The sequence below is a fragment of the Taudactylus pleione genome, unplaced genomic scaffold, assembly GCF_031769625.1.
Source record: "Taudactylus pleione unplaced genomic scaffold, aTauple2 ptg000820l, whole genome shotgun sequence".
Taxonomy (NCBI): Eukaryota; Metazoa; Chordata; class Amphibia; order Anura; family Myobatrachidae; genus Taudactylus; species Taudactylus pleione.
The window spans coordinates 2316619-2334703 of record NW_028285222.1 but is presented as its reverse complement, the minus strand read 5'-3'; the positions used below and the strand labels follow the sequence as shown (position 1 = coordinate 2334703).

General features: G+C 46.2%; 1 protein-coding gene across 1 annotated transcript in view; it reads left to right on the top strand.

The window, feature by feature from the left end:
- OTOG (otogelin) overlaps window positions 1-18085 on the top strand; it is a 288440-nt gene that overhangs the window by 117860 nt on the left and 152495 nt on the right. The window contains exons 26-27 of the mRNA XM_088458241.1: window positions 618-737; window positions 10706-10822. Of these exons, the coding sequence (XP_088314367.1) occupies window positions 618-737; window positions 10706-10822 (237 nt within the window). The remainder of the gene's footprint in view (window positions 1-617; window positions 738-10705; window positions 10823-18085) is intronic.

Here is an 18085-nt window from a genome sequence, read left to right as displayed (position 1 = left end):
TTGCGGTGTTGAATGTACCCCTGTTTAGCATATGTTGTGTGAATTTACACCGTGTATGCTCAGAAAATGAGCCTGCGCAAAAGCGGCTCTGCACAGTCATGTGTACTTTGGCCTCTTTCCACCAAAGAAGTGGAACTGCCAGTGTGGATTGGGGAAGGGGGGGAGGGGGGGGAATTAGGCTGAAGCTATGCATATGGTGCCAAGAAACCTTGGACCGGCCCTGCACGCTAGTGAATCCTGTACAGTTATTGGAAAGAAATCACTGTAGGAGGTTTCTGGGACCTCTTCTATAGACCCAGTTGTTTCTTGTGTCCAGAGCTAGACCTTGATGCAGCTGTCCATTTCCCCCTATATTACTCACACCTATATCCATTTACTTGACTACTCTCCCAGAATGCCCAGGTAACTCCCGCACTCCGTACATTTCTGCTGTGATGACGTGATTCGCTGTTAATTGTGACTTCATGGCTCCACCTTCTGCTGCAAAATGGTACGAGATGCCACAGGGGCGTCCTCCTCAAGATCTCCCAGAGGAGAGACCCGTAGAGTCGTTAACTAGGCCCCTGTATATTTCTCACCCCCTCCCCTGTGTATTACTTACCCCATGTCTCTCACAGGGAGAGCTGAGTGGACTTTGTGGGAACTTTGACCTGAAGACAGTGAATGAGATGAGAACTCCGGATAACTTTGAACTGACCAACCCTCAGGAATTTGGAAGCAGTTGGGCAGCAGCTGAGGTAAATATTTACGTTAATGACCTGACTTTTATACGTTGTTACTGTGTGATTATACATTGTTACTGTGTGACCTGCCTTTCATACATTGTTACTGTGTGACCTGCCTTTTATACATTGTTACTGTGTGACCTGCCTCTTATACATTGTTACTGTGTGACCTGCCTTTTATACATTGTTACTGTGTGACCTGCCTTTTATACATTGTTACTGCTACAGTTACAGTGTTACAGTGGCAGGTGAAGAGTTTTACTTGGGCGGTACACCTGTCAAACCGTAAAAGAAGGGCCCTAAGGCGAGCTCAGAGACTACAGAAACCTGCCTTTTAAACATGGTTACTGTGTGATATATTTGCTACTTTGCATCTGTGTGACCTGCATTTGATACATTGTTACTGAGTGACATGCATTGAGTACAGTGTTACTGTGCGGCCTGCATTGGATACATTCTTCCTGTGTGGCCTACATTGGATACATTGTTACTGAGTGACCTGCATTGGATACATTGGTACTGTGGGGCCTGCATTGGATACATTGTTACAGAGTGACCTGCACTGGATACATTGGTACTGTGGGGCCTGCATTGGATACATTGATACTGAGTGACCTGCATTGGATACATTTTTACAGAGTGACCTGCACTGGATACATTGGTACTGTGGGGCCTGCATTGGATTCATTGTTACTGAATGACCTGCATTGGATACATTGATACTGAGTGACCTGCATTGGATACATTGTTACAGAGTGGCCTGCATTGGATACATTGTTACAGAGTGACCTGCATTGGATACATTGGTACTGAGTGGCCTGCATTGGATACATTGTTACTGAGTGGCCTGCATTGGATACATTGTTACTGAGTGACCTGCATTGGATACATTGGTACTGAGGATCTCCAATGTATAGATTGTTACTGAGTGACCTGCATTGGGTACATTGTTACTGAGTGACCTGCATTGGATACATTGTTACTGAGTGACCTGCATTTGATACATTAGTACTGTGTGACCTGCATTGGATACATTATTACTGAGGGGCCTGCATTGGTTACATTTGTACTGATTGACCTGCATTGGATACATTAGTACTATATGGCCTGCATTGGATACATTGTTACTGAGTGACCTGCATTGGTTACATTGGTACTGAGCGACCTGCATTGGATACATTAGTACTGTGTGGCCTGCATTTGATATGTTGTTACCGTGTGGCCTGCATTGGATACATTGTTACTGAGTGACCTGCATTGGATACATTGGTACTGTGTGGTCTGCATTGGATACATTGTTACTGAGGACCTGCATTGGTTACATTGTTACTGAGTGACCTGCATTGGATACATTGGTAGTGAGGACCTGCATTGGATATATTGGTACTGTGTGGCCTGCATTGGATACATTGTTACTGAGTGATGTGCATTGGATACATTGGTACTGAGTGACCTGCATTGGTTACATTGTTACTGAGTGACCTGCATTGGGTACATTAGTACTGTGTGACCTGCATTTGATATGTTGTTACTGTGTGGCCTGCATTTTATATGTTGTTACCGTGTGGCCTGCATTTGATAAATTGTTATTGATTGATCCTCATTTATACATTGTCACAGAGTGACCTGCATTTGATACATTGTTACTGAGTAACCAGCATTGGATACATTGTTACTGAGTGACCTGCATTTGATACATTGTTACAGAGTGGCCTGCATTGGATACATCGTTACAGAGTGGCCTGCATTGGATACATCGTTACAGAGTGGCCTGCATTGGATACATTGTTACAGAGTGACCTGCCTTGGATACATTGTTACTGAGTGACCTGCATTGGCTACATTGTTACTGAGTGACCTGCATTGGATACATTGTTACTGAGTGACCTGCATTGGATACATTTGTATTGTGTGGCCTGCATTGGATATATTGTTACTGAGTGACCTGCATTTGATACATTAGTACTGTGTGACCTGCATTGGTTACATTGTTACTGAGCTTCCTGCATTGGATACATTAGTACTGTGCGTCCTGCATTTGATATGTTGTTACCGTGTGGCCTGCATTGGATACATTGTTACTGAGTGACCTGCATTGGATACATTGGTACTGTGTGGTCTGCATTGGATACATTGTTACTGAGGACCTGCATTGGTTACATTGTTACTGAGTGACCTGCATTGGATAAATTGGTACTGTGTGGCCTGCATTGGATACATTGTTACTGAGTGACCTGCATTGGATACATTGTTACCATGTGACCTGCATTGGATACATTGGTACTGTGTGGCCTGCATTGGATACATTGTTACTGAGTGACCTGCAGTGGATACATTGTTTCTGAGTGACCTGCTTTGGATGTATTGTTACTGAGGACCTGTATTGGATACTTTGGTATTGTGTGGCCTGCATTGGATACATTGTTACTGAGTGATGTGCATTGGATACATTGTTACTGAGTGACCTGCATTTGATACATTGGTACTGAGGACCTCCATTGTATAGATTGGTACCTTGTGGCCTGCATTGGATACATTGTTACTGAGTGGCCTGCATTGGATACATTGTTACTGAGTGACCTGCATTGGATACATTGGTACTGAGGACCTCCAATGTATAGATTGGTACTGAGTGGCCTGCATTGGATACATTGGTACTGAGTGACCTGCATTGGATACATTGTTACTGAGTGACCTGCATTGGTTACATTGTTACTGAGTGATCTGCATTGGATACATTGGTACTGTGTGGTCTGCATTGGATACATTGTTACTGAGGACCTGCATTGGTTACATTGTTACTGAGTGACATGCATTGGATACATTGGTAGTGAGGACCTGCATTGGATACATTGGTACTGTGTGTCCTGCATTGGATACATTGTTACTGAGTGATGTGCATTGAATACATTGGTACTGAGTGACCTGCATTGGTTACATTGTTACTGAGTGACCTGCATTGGGTACATTAGTACTGTGTGACCTGCATTTGATATGTTGTTACTGTGTGGCCTGCATTTGATAAATTGTTATTGATTGATCCTCATTTATACATTGTTACAGAGTGACCTGCATTTGATACATTGTTACTGAGTAACCTGCATTGGATACATTGTTACTGAGTGACCTGCCTTGGATACATTGTTACTGAGTGACCTGCCTTGGATACATTGTTACCGAGTGACCTGCGTTGGCTACATTGTTACTGAGTGACCTGCATTGGATATATTGTTACTGAGTGACCTGCATTTGATACATTAGTACTGTGTGACCTGCATTGGTTACATTGTTACTGAGCTTCCTGCATTGGATACATTAGTACTGTGCGTCCTGCATTTGATATGTTGTTACCGTGTGGCCTGCATTGGATACATTGTTACTGAGTGACCTGCATTGGATACATTGGTATTGTGTGGTCTGCATTGGATACATTGTTACTGAGGACCTGCATTGGTTACATTGTTACTGAGGACCTGCATTGGATACATTGGTACTGTGTGGCCTGCATTGGATAAATTGGTACTGTGTGGCCTGCATTGGATACATTGGTACTGTGTGGCCTGCATTGGATACATTGTTACAGAGTGACCTGCATTGGATACATTGTTACCATGTGACCTGCATTGGATACATTGGTACTGTGTGGCCTGCATTGGATACATTGTTACTGAGTGACCTGCATTGGATACATTGTTTCTGAGTGACCTGCATTGGATACATTGTTTCTGAGTGACCTGCATTGGATACATTGTTTCTGAGTGACCTGCTTTGGATGTATTGTTACTGAGGACCTGTATTGGATACTTTGGTATTGTGTGGCCTGCATTGGATACATTGTTACTGAGTGACCTGCATTGGATACAATGGTACTGAGGACCTCCATTGTATAGATTGGTACCTTGTGGCCTGCATTGGATACATTGTTACTGAGTGGCCTGCATTGGATACATTGTTACTGAGTGACCTGCATTGGATACATTGGTACTGAGGACCTCCAATGTATAGATTGGTACTGAGTGGCCTGCATTGGATACATTGGTACTGTGTGGCCTGCATTGGATACATTGTTACTGAGTGACCTGCATTGGATACATTGGTACTGTGTGGCCTGCATTGGATACATTGTTACTGAGTGACCTGCATTGGTTACATTGTTACTGAGTCACCTGAATTTGATATGTTGTTACCGTGTGGCCTGCATTTGATAAATTGTTATTGATTGATCCTCATTTATACATTGTTACTGAGTGACCTGCATTTGATACATTGCTGCTGTGTTGATACATTGCTGCTTGATACATTGCTGCTGTGTGACCTTCATTTAATACATTGTTACTGAGTGATCTGTATTGGATACAGAGTCATTCCATATCAGATCACCCCCCAAAAAATGAAATGTCCACCACCTATCTCATTTGGATCCCTAAGGTAATTTTTCCTCCGGAATCCAAAAATCCAAACCAAATTACTTTATCTGCCTTACATTTGAATTACAGCAAAAATTCAAGATTTTGGAACAGAATTAAAAACTGAAGGTTAAATCAACATTAGATGTCCCAATACATAATTTACACAAGAAACAATGAAATTTAAAAACTTAAACATAACTGAAGTTGAGTCAACAATAACATTATTTTCCCCTTGTTTGGAACCTGTTGTAACGGTCTGTAATTCTCCTTAAAGTGTCAGCACACAGTGTATAGTATATTTCCTTCCAGTACCACCTTGGATAGTAGGCACTTCTGTTATACAGAGGACGTGAATAAAAGGAACAAAACACTTATCATCTCTTGAAGGCCAGAATAAGGCTGCATCCACACCTGTACGATGTCGGCCCGATTTGGCCGATTTAGCCAAATGGGAACGACAAATCGGCATATCGTGCAGTGTGTATGCCCAATTTGTGCGTACCTGCTGTCGCATGCGATATCGTGTGATTGGCTGTGCTGCACAGTCAATCATACGATATTGCATGTCAGCCTGTACAAGTTAATGAAGGACGGAACAGTGATTGTTCCGTCTTTCATTAAATCTTTCAAGTGTGTACCTGCAATCATGCGATGTCCAGGGTGAAGGTAAATTGCCCTGAACATCGGCACGATTGCCGGTCGTTTAGGTGTGTACCCTGCCTAACACATTTGTTGATTGGTTTGGGGCTAAAGTTAATGTTTTTATTACTTCTTGTCGTGGCGCCTCTTCACACTTTTCATACAGTATATCTCCAAACTGAGGTACCAAATCGTGGCCTGCATACCCAGCAAAGCCTGGATCTCTGGTGAATGCAGCCTGCCACAGTCAGCCCTGTTCACAGCCAACTACCAGTACAAAGTTCAGATGCATTTCTTCGTCTTCTGACTAATAATTATCAAACCTTCTGTAACTTGAGAAAACTAGTTATAAAAAATGCCGGGCAGGAAAGTCAATAACATTTTTGTGCTCATATATTATTTTCTAAATGTTTGAATATGTTATGTACTGGCGTCATATGTTATATGTACTGGCGTCATATGTACTGGCGGTATATGTTATATGTACTGGCGGCATATGTACTGGCAGCATATGTCATATGTACTGGCGGCATATGTTATATGTACTGGCGGCATATGTACTGGCGGTATATGTCATATGTACTGGCGGTATGTTATATGTACTGGCGACATATGTCATATGTACTGGTGGTATGTTATATGTACTGGCGACATATGTTATATGTACTGGCGAAATATGTCATATGTACTGGCGGCATATGTCATATGTACTGGCGGCATATGTTATATGTAGAGGCGGTATATGTCATATGTACTGGCGGTATATGTCATATGTACTGGTGGTATATGTCATATGTACTGGCGGCATATGTCATATGTACTGGCGGCATATCTTATATGTACTGGCGGTATATGTTATATGTACTGGCGACATATGTCATATGTACTGGTGGTATGTTATATGTACTGGCGACATATGTTATATGTACTGGCGACATATGTCATATGTACTGGCGACATATGTCATATGTACTGGCGACATATGTTATATGTACTGGCGGCGGTATATGTCATATGTACTGGCGGCATATGTACTGGCGGTATATGTTATATGTACTGGCGGTATATGTCATATGTACTGGCGGTATATGTCATATGTACTCGCGGCATATGTCATATGTACTGGCGGCATATGTCATATGTACTGGCGGCATATGTCATATATACTGGCGGCATATGTCATATGTACTCGCGGCATATGTCATATGTACTGGCGGCATATGTTATATGTACTGGCGGCATATGTTATATGTACTGGCGGCATATGTACTGGCGGTATATGTCATATGTACTGGCGGCATATGTTATATGTACTGGCGGCATATGTTATATGTACTGGCGGCATATGTTATATGTACTGGCGGTATATGGCATATGTAGTGGCGGTATATGTCATATGTACTGGCGGCATATGTCATATGTACTGGCGGAATATGTTATATGTACTGGCGGTATATGTTATATGTACTGGCAACATATGTCATATGTACTGGTGGTATATTATATGTACTGGCGACATATGTTATATGTACTGGCGACATATGTCATATGTACTGGCGACATATGTCATATGTACTGGCGGCATATGTTATATGTACAGGCGGCGGTATATGTCATATGTACTGGCGGCATATGTACTGGCGGTATATGTCATATGTACTGGCGGTATATGTCATATGTACTGGCGGTATATGTCATATGTACTGGCGGTATATGTCATATGTACTGGCGGTATATGTCATATGTACTGGCGGCATATGTCATATGTACTGGCGGTATATGTCATATGTACTGGCGGCATATGTTATATGTACTGGCGGCATATGTTATATGTACTGGCGGTATATGGCATATGTAGTGGCAGAATATGGCATATGTACTGGCGGCATATGGCATATGTACTGGCGGTATATGGCATATGTACTGGCGGTATATGGCATTTGTAGTGGCGGTGTATGGCATATGTACTGGCGGCATATGGCATATGTACTGGCGGCATATGGCATATGTACTGGCGGCATATGGCATATGTACTGGCGGTTTATGGCATATGTACTGGCGGTATATGGCATATGTACTGGCGGTATATGGCATATGTACAGGCGGTATATGGCATATGTACTGGCGGCATATGGCATATGTACTTGCGGTATATGGCATATGTACTGGCGGTATATGGTATGTGTAGTGGTGGTATATGGCATATGTACTGGCGGTATATGGCATATGTTATGTGTACTGGCGGTATATGGCATATGTAGTGGCGGTATATGGCATATGTACTGGCGGCATATGTACTGGCGGCATATGGCATATGTACTGGCGGTATATGGCATATGTACTGGCGGTATATGGCATATGTACTGGCGGTATATGGCATATGTACTGGCGGTATATGGCATATGTAGTGGCGGTATATGGCATATGTACTGGCGGTATATGGCATATGTAGTGGTGGTATATGGCATATGTACTGGCGGTATATGGCATATGTACTGGCGGTATATGGCATATGTAGTGGCGGCATATGTACTGGCGGTATATGGCATATGTACTGGCGGTATATGGCATATGTAGTGGTGGTATATGGCATATGTACTGGCGGTATATGGCATATGTTATGTGTAATGGCGGTATATGTCATATGTACTGGTGGTATATGTCATATGTACTGGCGGCATATGTCATATGTACTGGCGGCATATCTTATATGTACTGGCGGTATATGTTATATGTACTGGCGACATATGTCATATGTACTGGTGGTATGTTATATGTACTGGCGACATATGTTATATGTACTGGCGACATATGTCATATGTACTGGCGGCATATGTTATATGTACTGGCGGCGGTATATGTCATATGTACTGGCGGCATATGTACTGGCGGTATATGTTATATGTACTGGCGGTATATGTCATATGTACTGGCGGTATATGTCATATGTACTCGCGGCATATGTCATATGTACTGGCGGCATATGTCATATGTACTGGCGGCATATGTCATATATACTGGCGGCATATGTCATATGTACTCGCGGCATATGTCATATGTACTGGCGGCATATGTTATATGTACTGGCGGCATATGTTATATGTACTGGCGGCATATGTACTGGCGGTATATGTCATATGTACTGGCGGCATATGTTATATGTACTGGCGGCATATGTTATATGTACTGGCGGCATATGTTATATGTACTGGCGGTATATGGCATATGTAGTGGCGGTATATGTCATATGTACTGGCGGCATATGTCATATGTACTGGCGGAATATGTTATATGTACTGGCGGTATATGTTATATGTACTGGCAACATATGTCATATGTACTGGTGGTATATTATATGTACTGGCGGTATATGTCATATGTACTGGCGGCATATGTTATATGTACTGGCGGCATATGTTATATGTACTGGCGGCATATGTTATATGTACTGGCGGTATATGGCATATGTAGTGGCGGTATATGTCATATGTACTGGCGGCATATGTCATATGTACTGGCGGAATATGTTATATGTACTGGCGGTATATGTTATATGTACTGGCAACATATGTCATATGTACTGGTGGTATATTATATGTACTGGCGACATATGTTATATGTACTGGCGACATATGTCATATGTACTGGCGACATATGTCATATGTACTGGTGGCATATGTTATATGTACAGGCGGCGGTATATGTCATATGTACTGGCGGCATATGTACTGGCGGTATATGTCATATGTACTGGCGGTATATGTCATATGTACTGGCGGTATATGTCATATGTACTGGCGGTATATGTCATATGTACTGGCGGTATATGTCATATGTACTGGCGGTATATGTCATATGTACTGGCGGCATATGTCATATGTACTGGCGGTATATGTCATATGTACTGGCGGCATATGTCATATGTACTGGTGGCATATGTTATATGTACTGGCGGCATATGTTATATGTACTGGCGGTATATGGCATATGTAGTGGCAGAATATGGCATATGTACTGGCGGCATATGGCATATGTACTGGCGGTATATGGCATATGTACTGGCGGTATATGGCATTTGTAGTGGCGGTATATGGCATATGTACTGGCGGCATATGGCATATGTACTGGCGGCATATGGCATATGTACTGGCGGCATATGGCATATGTACTGGCGGTTTATGGCATATGTACTGGCGGTATATGGCATATGTACTGGCGGTATATGGCATATGTACTGGCGGTATATGGCATATGTACTGGCGGCATATGGCATATGTACTTGCGGTATATGGCATATGTACTGGCGGTATATGGCATGTGTAGTGGTGGTATATGGCATATGTACTGGCGGTATATGGCATATGTTATGTGTACTGGCGGTATATGGCATATGTAGTGGCGGTATATGGCATATGTACTGGCGGCATATGTACTGGCGGCATATGGCATATGTACTGGCGGTATATGGCATATGTACTGGCGGTATATGGCATATGTACTGGCGGTATATGGCATATGTAGTGGCGGTATATGGCATATGTACTGGCGGTATATGGCATATGTAGTGGTGGTATATGGCATATGTACTGGCGGTATATGGCATATGTACTGGCGGTATATGGCATATGTAGTGGCGGCATATGTACTGGCGGTATATGGCATATGTACTGGCGGTATATGGCATATGTAGTGGTGGTATATGGCATATGTACTGGCGGTATATGGCATATGTTATGTGTAATGGCGGTATATGTCATATGTACTGGTGTTGGCACTGTGGAACTTTTTTAGTTTGTGAAGTTAAACGTTTGGACCTAAAGAATAAAATGCTGCCTATCCCAGATCTATATACACTTAATACATTGACTGACAATGCTGATAGACACCCTGCCGCCAGCTATGAGTTGCTGTTATAGTACCTGTCTCCTTTAGTGTGTTGAAAGCCCGGACAGCAGGAATCCCTGCACTATGAACCCTCTCAGAGAGCCCTTTGCCAAGCAGGAGTGTGGAATATTACTGAGTGAGGTGTTTGACGCCTGCCATCCAGTGGTGAGTTCCAGTTACTACATCTCCTTATTCATATTACTGGGAGTCCAGATACCATACAGCTACTGAAACTTGTATAGTATAATAATAATAATAATAATAATAATAATAATAATAATAATAATAAGTACAGCTGAAGATAAAATGTATTGCAAAAATGTGTAGCATGCTGTCTACTGTAATATATGTTTGTGTTGCATGCTGTGTACTGTAATCTATATTTGTGCAGCACGCTGTCTATTGTAATATACAGTATGTTTGTGTAGCACACTACTTACTGCGTTATATGTTTGTGTAGCATGCTGTGTACTGTAATATGTTTGTGTTGCATGTACTTTACTGTAATATGTTTGTGTTACATGCTGTGTACTATGTTATATTTATGTTGCATGCTGTGTCCTGTAATATATTTGCATGCAGTGTACTGTAATATGTTTGTATGCAATGTACTGTAATATGTTTGTGTTGCATGCTGTGTACAGTAATATCTGTATATTGTATGTTGTGTACTGTAATATGTTTGCATGCAGTGTACTGTAATATGTTTGTGTGCAATGTACTGTAATATGTTTTTGTTGCATGCTGTGTACTGTAATATGTTTTTGTTGCATGCTGTGTACTGTAATATGTTTGCATGCAGTGTACTATATTATATTTATGTTGCATGCTGTGTACTGTGATATTTCTACTTCAGGGTCCATAGGGGGTCCACAGGGTTGACCTTGGGGTATAGCTGGATCTGGATCCACGGGCACCAGGCAGTTAAAGCTTTGCTGCTCCCAGGATGCACTTGGGTCCGTCCTCCTCTATACCCCGCCCCCGAGCCACAGCACCTCAGTTTTAGTTGGTGCCCGGCCGGAGTCGGGTCACCCTGCGCAGTGGGGCTGCATAAGCAGCCCCTAAGCTTTATTTTTTTAAAAGAAGATTTTATTTTATTTTTACTATCTTCAGAGCGGCAGCATCAGACTGTCCATCTGGACATCCACGCTGCTGCTCCAACAGCCCCGCTGGCGCTGCGACGCCGGTACTGATCCGGGGATCACAGCGGGACCCCGGAGTCAGTGCTAGCGTGGCTCCGGGAGCTCCCACTGACTGCTGCTGGACTCAAGGGGCCAGGTAAGCCGCGTGCAGCGCTTCGCGCTGCGCGTGGGGAAAGCTAATGCAGTCTTCATGCCCCCGGTCTCTGGGGACAGACCGTCGGCGCTAGTAGCGGCGGCGGGCTCCCCCACTATGTGGCATACCCCGCGTGTCTGCTGACCTCCAGGGTGTAAGACCGGCGGGGAACCAGCTTCCCTGGGGGTTTTCATACTAGCAGGGGAGGCAGCCTTCCCTGCTTCAGTGCTCCTCCCCTCAGCCAAGCGCGCCTTCTCTCAAGCGTGCTGGCGTCGCTGGGCTGTTATCTCCTGGCCACTCCTCCTCAGTGCTCTCCGGCGGCCATCTTCAGGCAGCATCGCAGAGCTCCCAGGCAGGCTTCCAGTGGACCAGTCCCCCCTGCGTACCTCTCCCCTGATCAGGACAGTGTTCGCAGCGCTATAGCCCTCCCAGACACTGAATCTGGGAGGTTGATTGTAGCGGAAGGTGCAGTGAGTAATATCTCTGCATGGTATGTGACTTTTGCTAGTGCTGCTGTCTGTGCTTTTTTTCTACTTACTGTCAGCTTTTTACCTATCCCTTTCCTTCTCCTACGGCCCGCAGGTGCGTGGGGGAGGGGTGTTCTTTCTGTGTAACCTCACTTATATAAATCTACGTATTTGTGAGGTCCGTCACATACTGCGGTGTGCTCCTCAGTACCAGTTTGTGGGCTGTTCGGGTTGCATACTTGGGAGTGCGTGGGTGTTATATGCCTTACCACGTTTCGGTGAGACACTTTTATTGCAAAAAAGTTTGTGTCGTGTCTGATGAGGAGAATGAGCGCTCTGTGGCTCCTGTGTTGTTTTCCTGCCGACGCTGTTCGGCAGGAGTTGACGGGGCGGATTTGTCTCAGGACGGTCTGTGTGAGGGCGGTGCCAGTTGGTACCTGGACCTTCTAAACCCCCGGTGGCGCAGGATCCTCCGTGGGCGATGTTTACGCAAGTGCTGGCGTCGATTGCGGACCGACTTGCGGTCCCGACTGCGGCCCCTTTAAGGGCGTTGCCCCAGCCTACCATCCCCCGTTCCCCGGGTGTGACGCATCTGGTGCAGTCTCCTCCCGGGTCTCAGACTGTGGGTCCTTATGCGGGTTTGCCGGTATACGTGCAATCCCCCACGGTGCCGCAGCAGTCGATGGTACCTTTTCAGGGCTATCCTCAGGCAGTACCCCTGCCTTGGGTGGACGTCCTCTCCAGCTCTGTTCAGAGCCTGGCGGCTTTGTCATCGGCTTTTCAAACTATGTTGCACAGTGATTTGCCCCCTCGGGCGTCCAAGCGTTCTGTTCCGGCTTCACTGGCGGCTCAGTTCACGGACACGGACGTGTCTTCGGATGACGGGGAGATCCATGAAGACTCTGACTCGGATGCCGGGGCCCAGGAGGTAGAGGCTAAGTCTTCCATTAATGTGCCGGCATTGGTTAGGGCGGTGCGGGCCATCCTTCACATTGAGGAGGATGTGCCGGCCCCCAGGTCAAAGTACCCAAATTTTAAAAAGGCCAAAGTAGCTTCGACGGTTCAACGGTTTTTCCCCTGTCCGATCAGTTGACGGATCATATGGCAGGGGCCTGGCAGTTGCCCAGCAAGAGGTTCCAACCGCAGAAGCGGTTGGCTTCGAACTATCCGTTTCCGGAGGCTCATTTCAGGAAGTGGGAAACTCCTCCCGCGGTGGATTCCCACGTTACCCGCTTAATTAAAAGCGCTACGCTGCCTTTGCCGTCAATCTCCTCCCTGAAAGATCCCACGGACAGGAAGGTGGAGACTTGTTTGAAGTCTATCTACTCTCTCTCGGGGGCGGTGGCCCGTCCGTCCATGGCCATCTCTTGGGTGGCTAAGGCCATCGAGAGCTGGGCCAATGCTTTGGAGGATACCTTTCCGGAAGATGCTCCGGAGATCCAGAGAGCGTTGATAGGTCAAATGAGGGATGCGGCTTCCTACATTGGGGAAGCATCGTTAGATGCAAGCCTGCTGACCTCTCGGGTGTCGGCTGCAGCTGTGTCGGCGCGTCGGTCCTTGTGGCTGAGGTCTTGGAGAGCTGACGCTGACTCCAAAAAGGGGCTGGAGGCCTTACCTTTCAATGGGGAGTTGCTTTTTGGTCCAGACTTGGACAAAATTGTGGACACTCTGGCTAAATCTAAATCAGCCTTCCTCCCTTCGGCTTCTGCACCTACCAAGGTTCGGAGCTCTGCTTTTCGGTCCTTTCGGGTTCAGGGCAAGGCCAAAGGTCAGTCCTTCCCGAGGCAGTCGACGACCAAGGCCGCTTCTAAGCCCAAGAAACAGGCCTGGAGTGCCAGGCGCCCTTCTTCCAAGCAGGAAGATAAACCTTCTGCCTTATGGGACGGGCCTCCCTCTGGGGGACCCCAGAGTGGGAGTCCGACTTCTTCTATTTGCCCAGTGCTGGCACAATACCACCACGGATGCTTGGGTTCGAGAAGTGGTCTCCCAGGGGTACGCCCTGTCTTTTCGGCACAGACCGCCCCACTAGTTTTTCTGCACGAGTCCTTCTCAGGATACAACCAAGTCCTTACAGATTCAGGAAGCTATAGAGTCCTTGCTGACAGCAGGGGTCATTGTTCCCGTTCCTCAATTACAACGAGGGACGGGGTACTATTCTTCTCTGTTTCTGGTGCAGAAACCCAATGGTTCTCATCGCCCTATCCTCACCTTGAAGTCTCTGAACAAATTCCTCAGAGTTCCCAAGTTCAGGATGGAAACGTTACGTTCCATCATTCTGGCGGTGGAACCGGGGGATTACATGGTGTCCCTGGATATCCAGGATGCCTACCTCCATGTTCCGATAGCACCTTCGCACCAGCGGTATCTGAGGTTCGCTATCCTTCAACACCATTATCAGTTCCGGGCGCTACCCTTTGGTCTCTCCACGGCACCGAGGGTGTTCACGAAGTTTATGGCGGTCATGGCCGCACATCTTCAGAACCAGAATGTACGGCTGCTGCCGTATCTGGACGACCTCCTGTTGCTGGCGAGCTCCCCGGAGGTACTGCTTCAACATCTCCACCTGACGATCGCTTGCCTGCAAGCACACGGGTGGCTGATAAATTGGAAAAAGTCCTCCCTGATTCCATCTCAGCGGATGGTTCATTTGGGAGCCCTGCTGGATTCTCGTCAGCAAAGGATCTTCCTGACCCCGGAGAAGGTCTCCTCCCTGCAGCTGAGGATACACAGTTGCCTGAGCAGTTGCCGCCTGTCGGTCCATTCGGCTATGAGAGTTCTGGGCTCCATGGTGTCAACATTTGACATGGTGGAATTTGCCCAGTTCCATTCCCGGCCCCTGCAGGGGCTGATTCTATCGGAATGGAACAGGTTACCTCACCGGATCCGCTCTCAGTTGCTGGTGTTGTCCCCAGAGGTTCGGCAGTCTTTGGCTTGGTGGCTTCAAACAGCTCATCTGGTCGAGGGGCGCCCCTTTTGGATCCCGGACTGGGTCCTGCTCACGACGGATGCCAGTCTTCGGGGTTGGGGGGCAGTGACCGGCTCGTTGTCACTTCAGGGTCGTTGGTCTGCGGAAGAAGCTCTTCTTCCCATCAACATTCTGGAACTGCGGGCAGTATACCGGGCCCTGCAGTCGTCCGGTCCCGCTCTTCACGGAAGGGCGGTTCAGGTGCAGTAGGACAACACCACCAGGGTGGCGTATATCAACCACCAAGGAGGAACTCGCAGTCGGGCAGCGATGTCGGAGGTGTCTCGCATCCTTGCTTGGGCGCAGTATCACATTGCAGCGATCTCGGCAGTCTTCATTCCCGGAGTCCTCAATTGGGAGGCGGACTTCCTCAGCCGTCACGACGTGCATCCCGGGGAATGGTCGCTTCACCCAGAGGTGTTTCAGCTACTCGTGGACAGGTGGGGGCTGCCGGAGCTGGACTTGATGGCCTCCCGTCACAATCACAAGTTGCCCGTTTACGGGTCAAGGACAAGAGACGCAGGCGCCAGTCTGGTAGACGCGCTGTCGGTGAAATGGACGTTTCACCTGGCGTATCTGTTTCCTCCGATATCCTTACTTCCTCGGGTTCTGCGGAAATTCAAGCAGGACGGCGGCATGCTCCGATCTGAGGTGTCTCTCCATCGACGCTCCGTACCTTCTTTCTCAGCGTCGGGACCTGTTGTCTCAGGGGCCCTGCCTTTACCCGGATCTGGGTCGGCTGTCTTTGATGGCGTGGCTCTTGAGACAGCCGTCTTGAGGTCTAGGGGTTTCTCCAGTTCGGTCATTGGTACCATGCTTAGGGCACGCAAGCCTGCCTCCGCACGGATTTACCACAGGGTGTGGCACACTTACTTTCAGTGGTGTGAATCCAGAAACTATAATCCTCAGGTGTTCTGGGTTTCCAGAATCTTGGAGTTCCTTCAATCAGGTTTGGACCTCGGCTTACGCCTGGCCTCTCTGAAGGTTCATGTCTCTGCTTTGTCCGTGTGGTTTCAGCGACGGATTGCTACACTACCGGATGTTCACACCTTTTTCCAAGGTGTTCTCAGGATCCAGCCTCCCTTCGTGCCTCCTGTGGCTCCTTGGGACTTGGCGGTGGTGCTACGGGTCTTGCAGGGTCCTCCTTTTGAGCCTCTTGAGTCGGTGGACCTCAAGTGGCTGACGTTCAAGACCGTTTTTCTCCTGGCAATTGCTTCTGCCAGGAGGGTGTCAGAGTTGGGGGCGCTTTCCTGTCGCCCCCCTTTTCTGATTTTTCACCAGGACAGAGCGGTGCTCCGCACTCGCCCTGAGTTTTTGCCCAAAGTGGTCTCCAAGTTCCACATTAATCAGGAGCTTGTTGTGCCAGCTTTTCAGTCACCTGATCTTTCCGCTGGTGAGGCTTCCTTAGATGTAGTCCGGGCACTTAGAATCTACGTGGACCGGACTGCTTCGGTTAGGAAGTCGGATTCTTTGTTTGTCCTCTTCGGTTTTCACAAGAGGGGTTGGCCTGCCAACAAGCAGACGTTAGCCCGTTGGCTTCATTCAGTTATTTGTGAGGCTTATGCACAGGAGGGTTTACCTGTGCCAGCCTCTGTTAAGGCTCATTCCACTCGTTCTGTGGGTCCCTCTTGGGCTGCTAGACGTGGCGCCTCCGCTGTTCAGCTGTGTAAGGCGGCCACTTGGTCTTCCATTCAAACGTTTTTGAGGTTCTATGCGTTTGACACCTTCGCCTCTCAGGATGCATCCTTCGGGCGCCGGGTTCTCCTTTCAGCACAGGAGCGTCCCCGCCCTTAGTTGAACTACTTTGGGACATCCCCAAGGTCAACCCTGTGGACCCCCTATGGACCCTGAAGTAGAAAACAAGACCCTATGGACTTCGTAGAAACAGAGATAACAAAGGTAAGTTCTTACCATATCTCTTGTTATTTGTGTAGCATGCAGTGTACTGTAATATATTTGTGTTGCATGCTGTGTACAGTAATATATGTATATTGCATGCTGTGTGCTGTAATATGTTTGCATGCAGTGTACTATATTATATTTATGTTGCATGCTGTGTACTGTAATATATATGTGTAGCATGCAGTGTACTGTAATATATTTGTGTTGCATGCTCTGTACTGTATTATATATTTTTTTCATGCTGTGTACTGTAATATGTTTGTGATGTATGCAATGTACTATAATATGTTTGTGTAGCATGCTCAGTGCTGTAATATGTTTGTTTTGCATGCTGTGAACTGTAATATATTTATGTTGCATGCTGTGTACTGTAATATGATTGTGTTGCATGCAGTGTACGGCAATATGTTTGTCACATGATGTGTACTGTAATGTTTGTGTTACATGCAGTAATATGTTAGTGATGCATATTATGTACTGTAATATGTTTGCGTTGCACTCAGTATACTGTAATATGTTTGTGTTGCATGCGGTGTACAGTAATATATGTATATTGCTTGTTGGGTGCTGTAATTTGTTTATGTTGCATGCTGTGTACAATAATATTTCTGTGTTCCATGCTGTGTACTATAATATGTTTGTGTTGCATGCTGTGTACAGTAATATATGTATGTTGCATGTTGGGTGATGTAATATGTTTGTGTTACATGCAGTGTACAGTAATATATGTATGTTGCATGTTGGGTGATGTAATATGCTGGTGTTACATGCAGTGTACAGTAATATATGTATGTTGCATGTTGGGTGATGTAATATGTT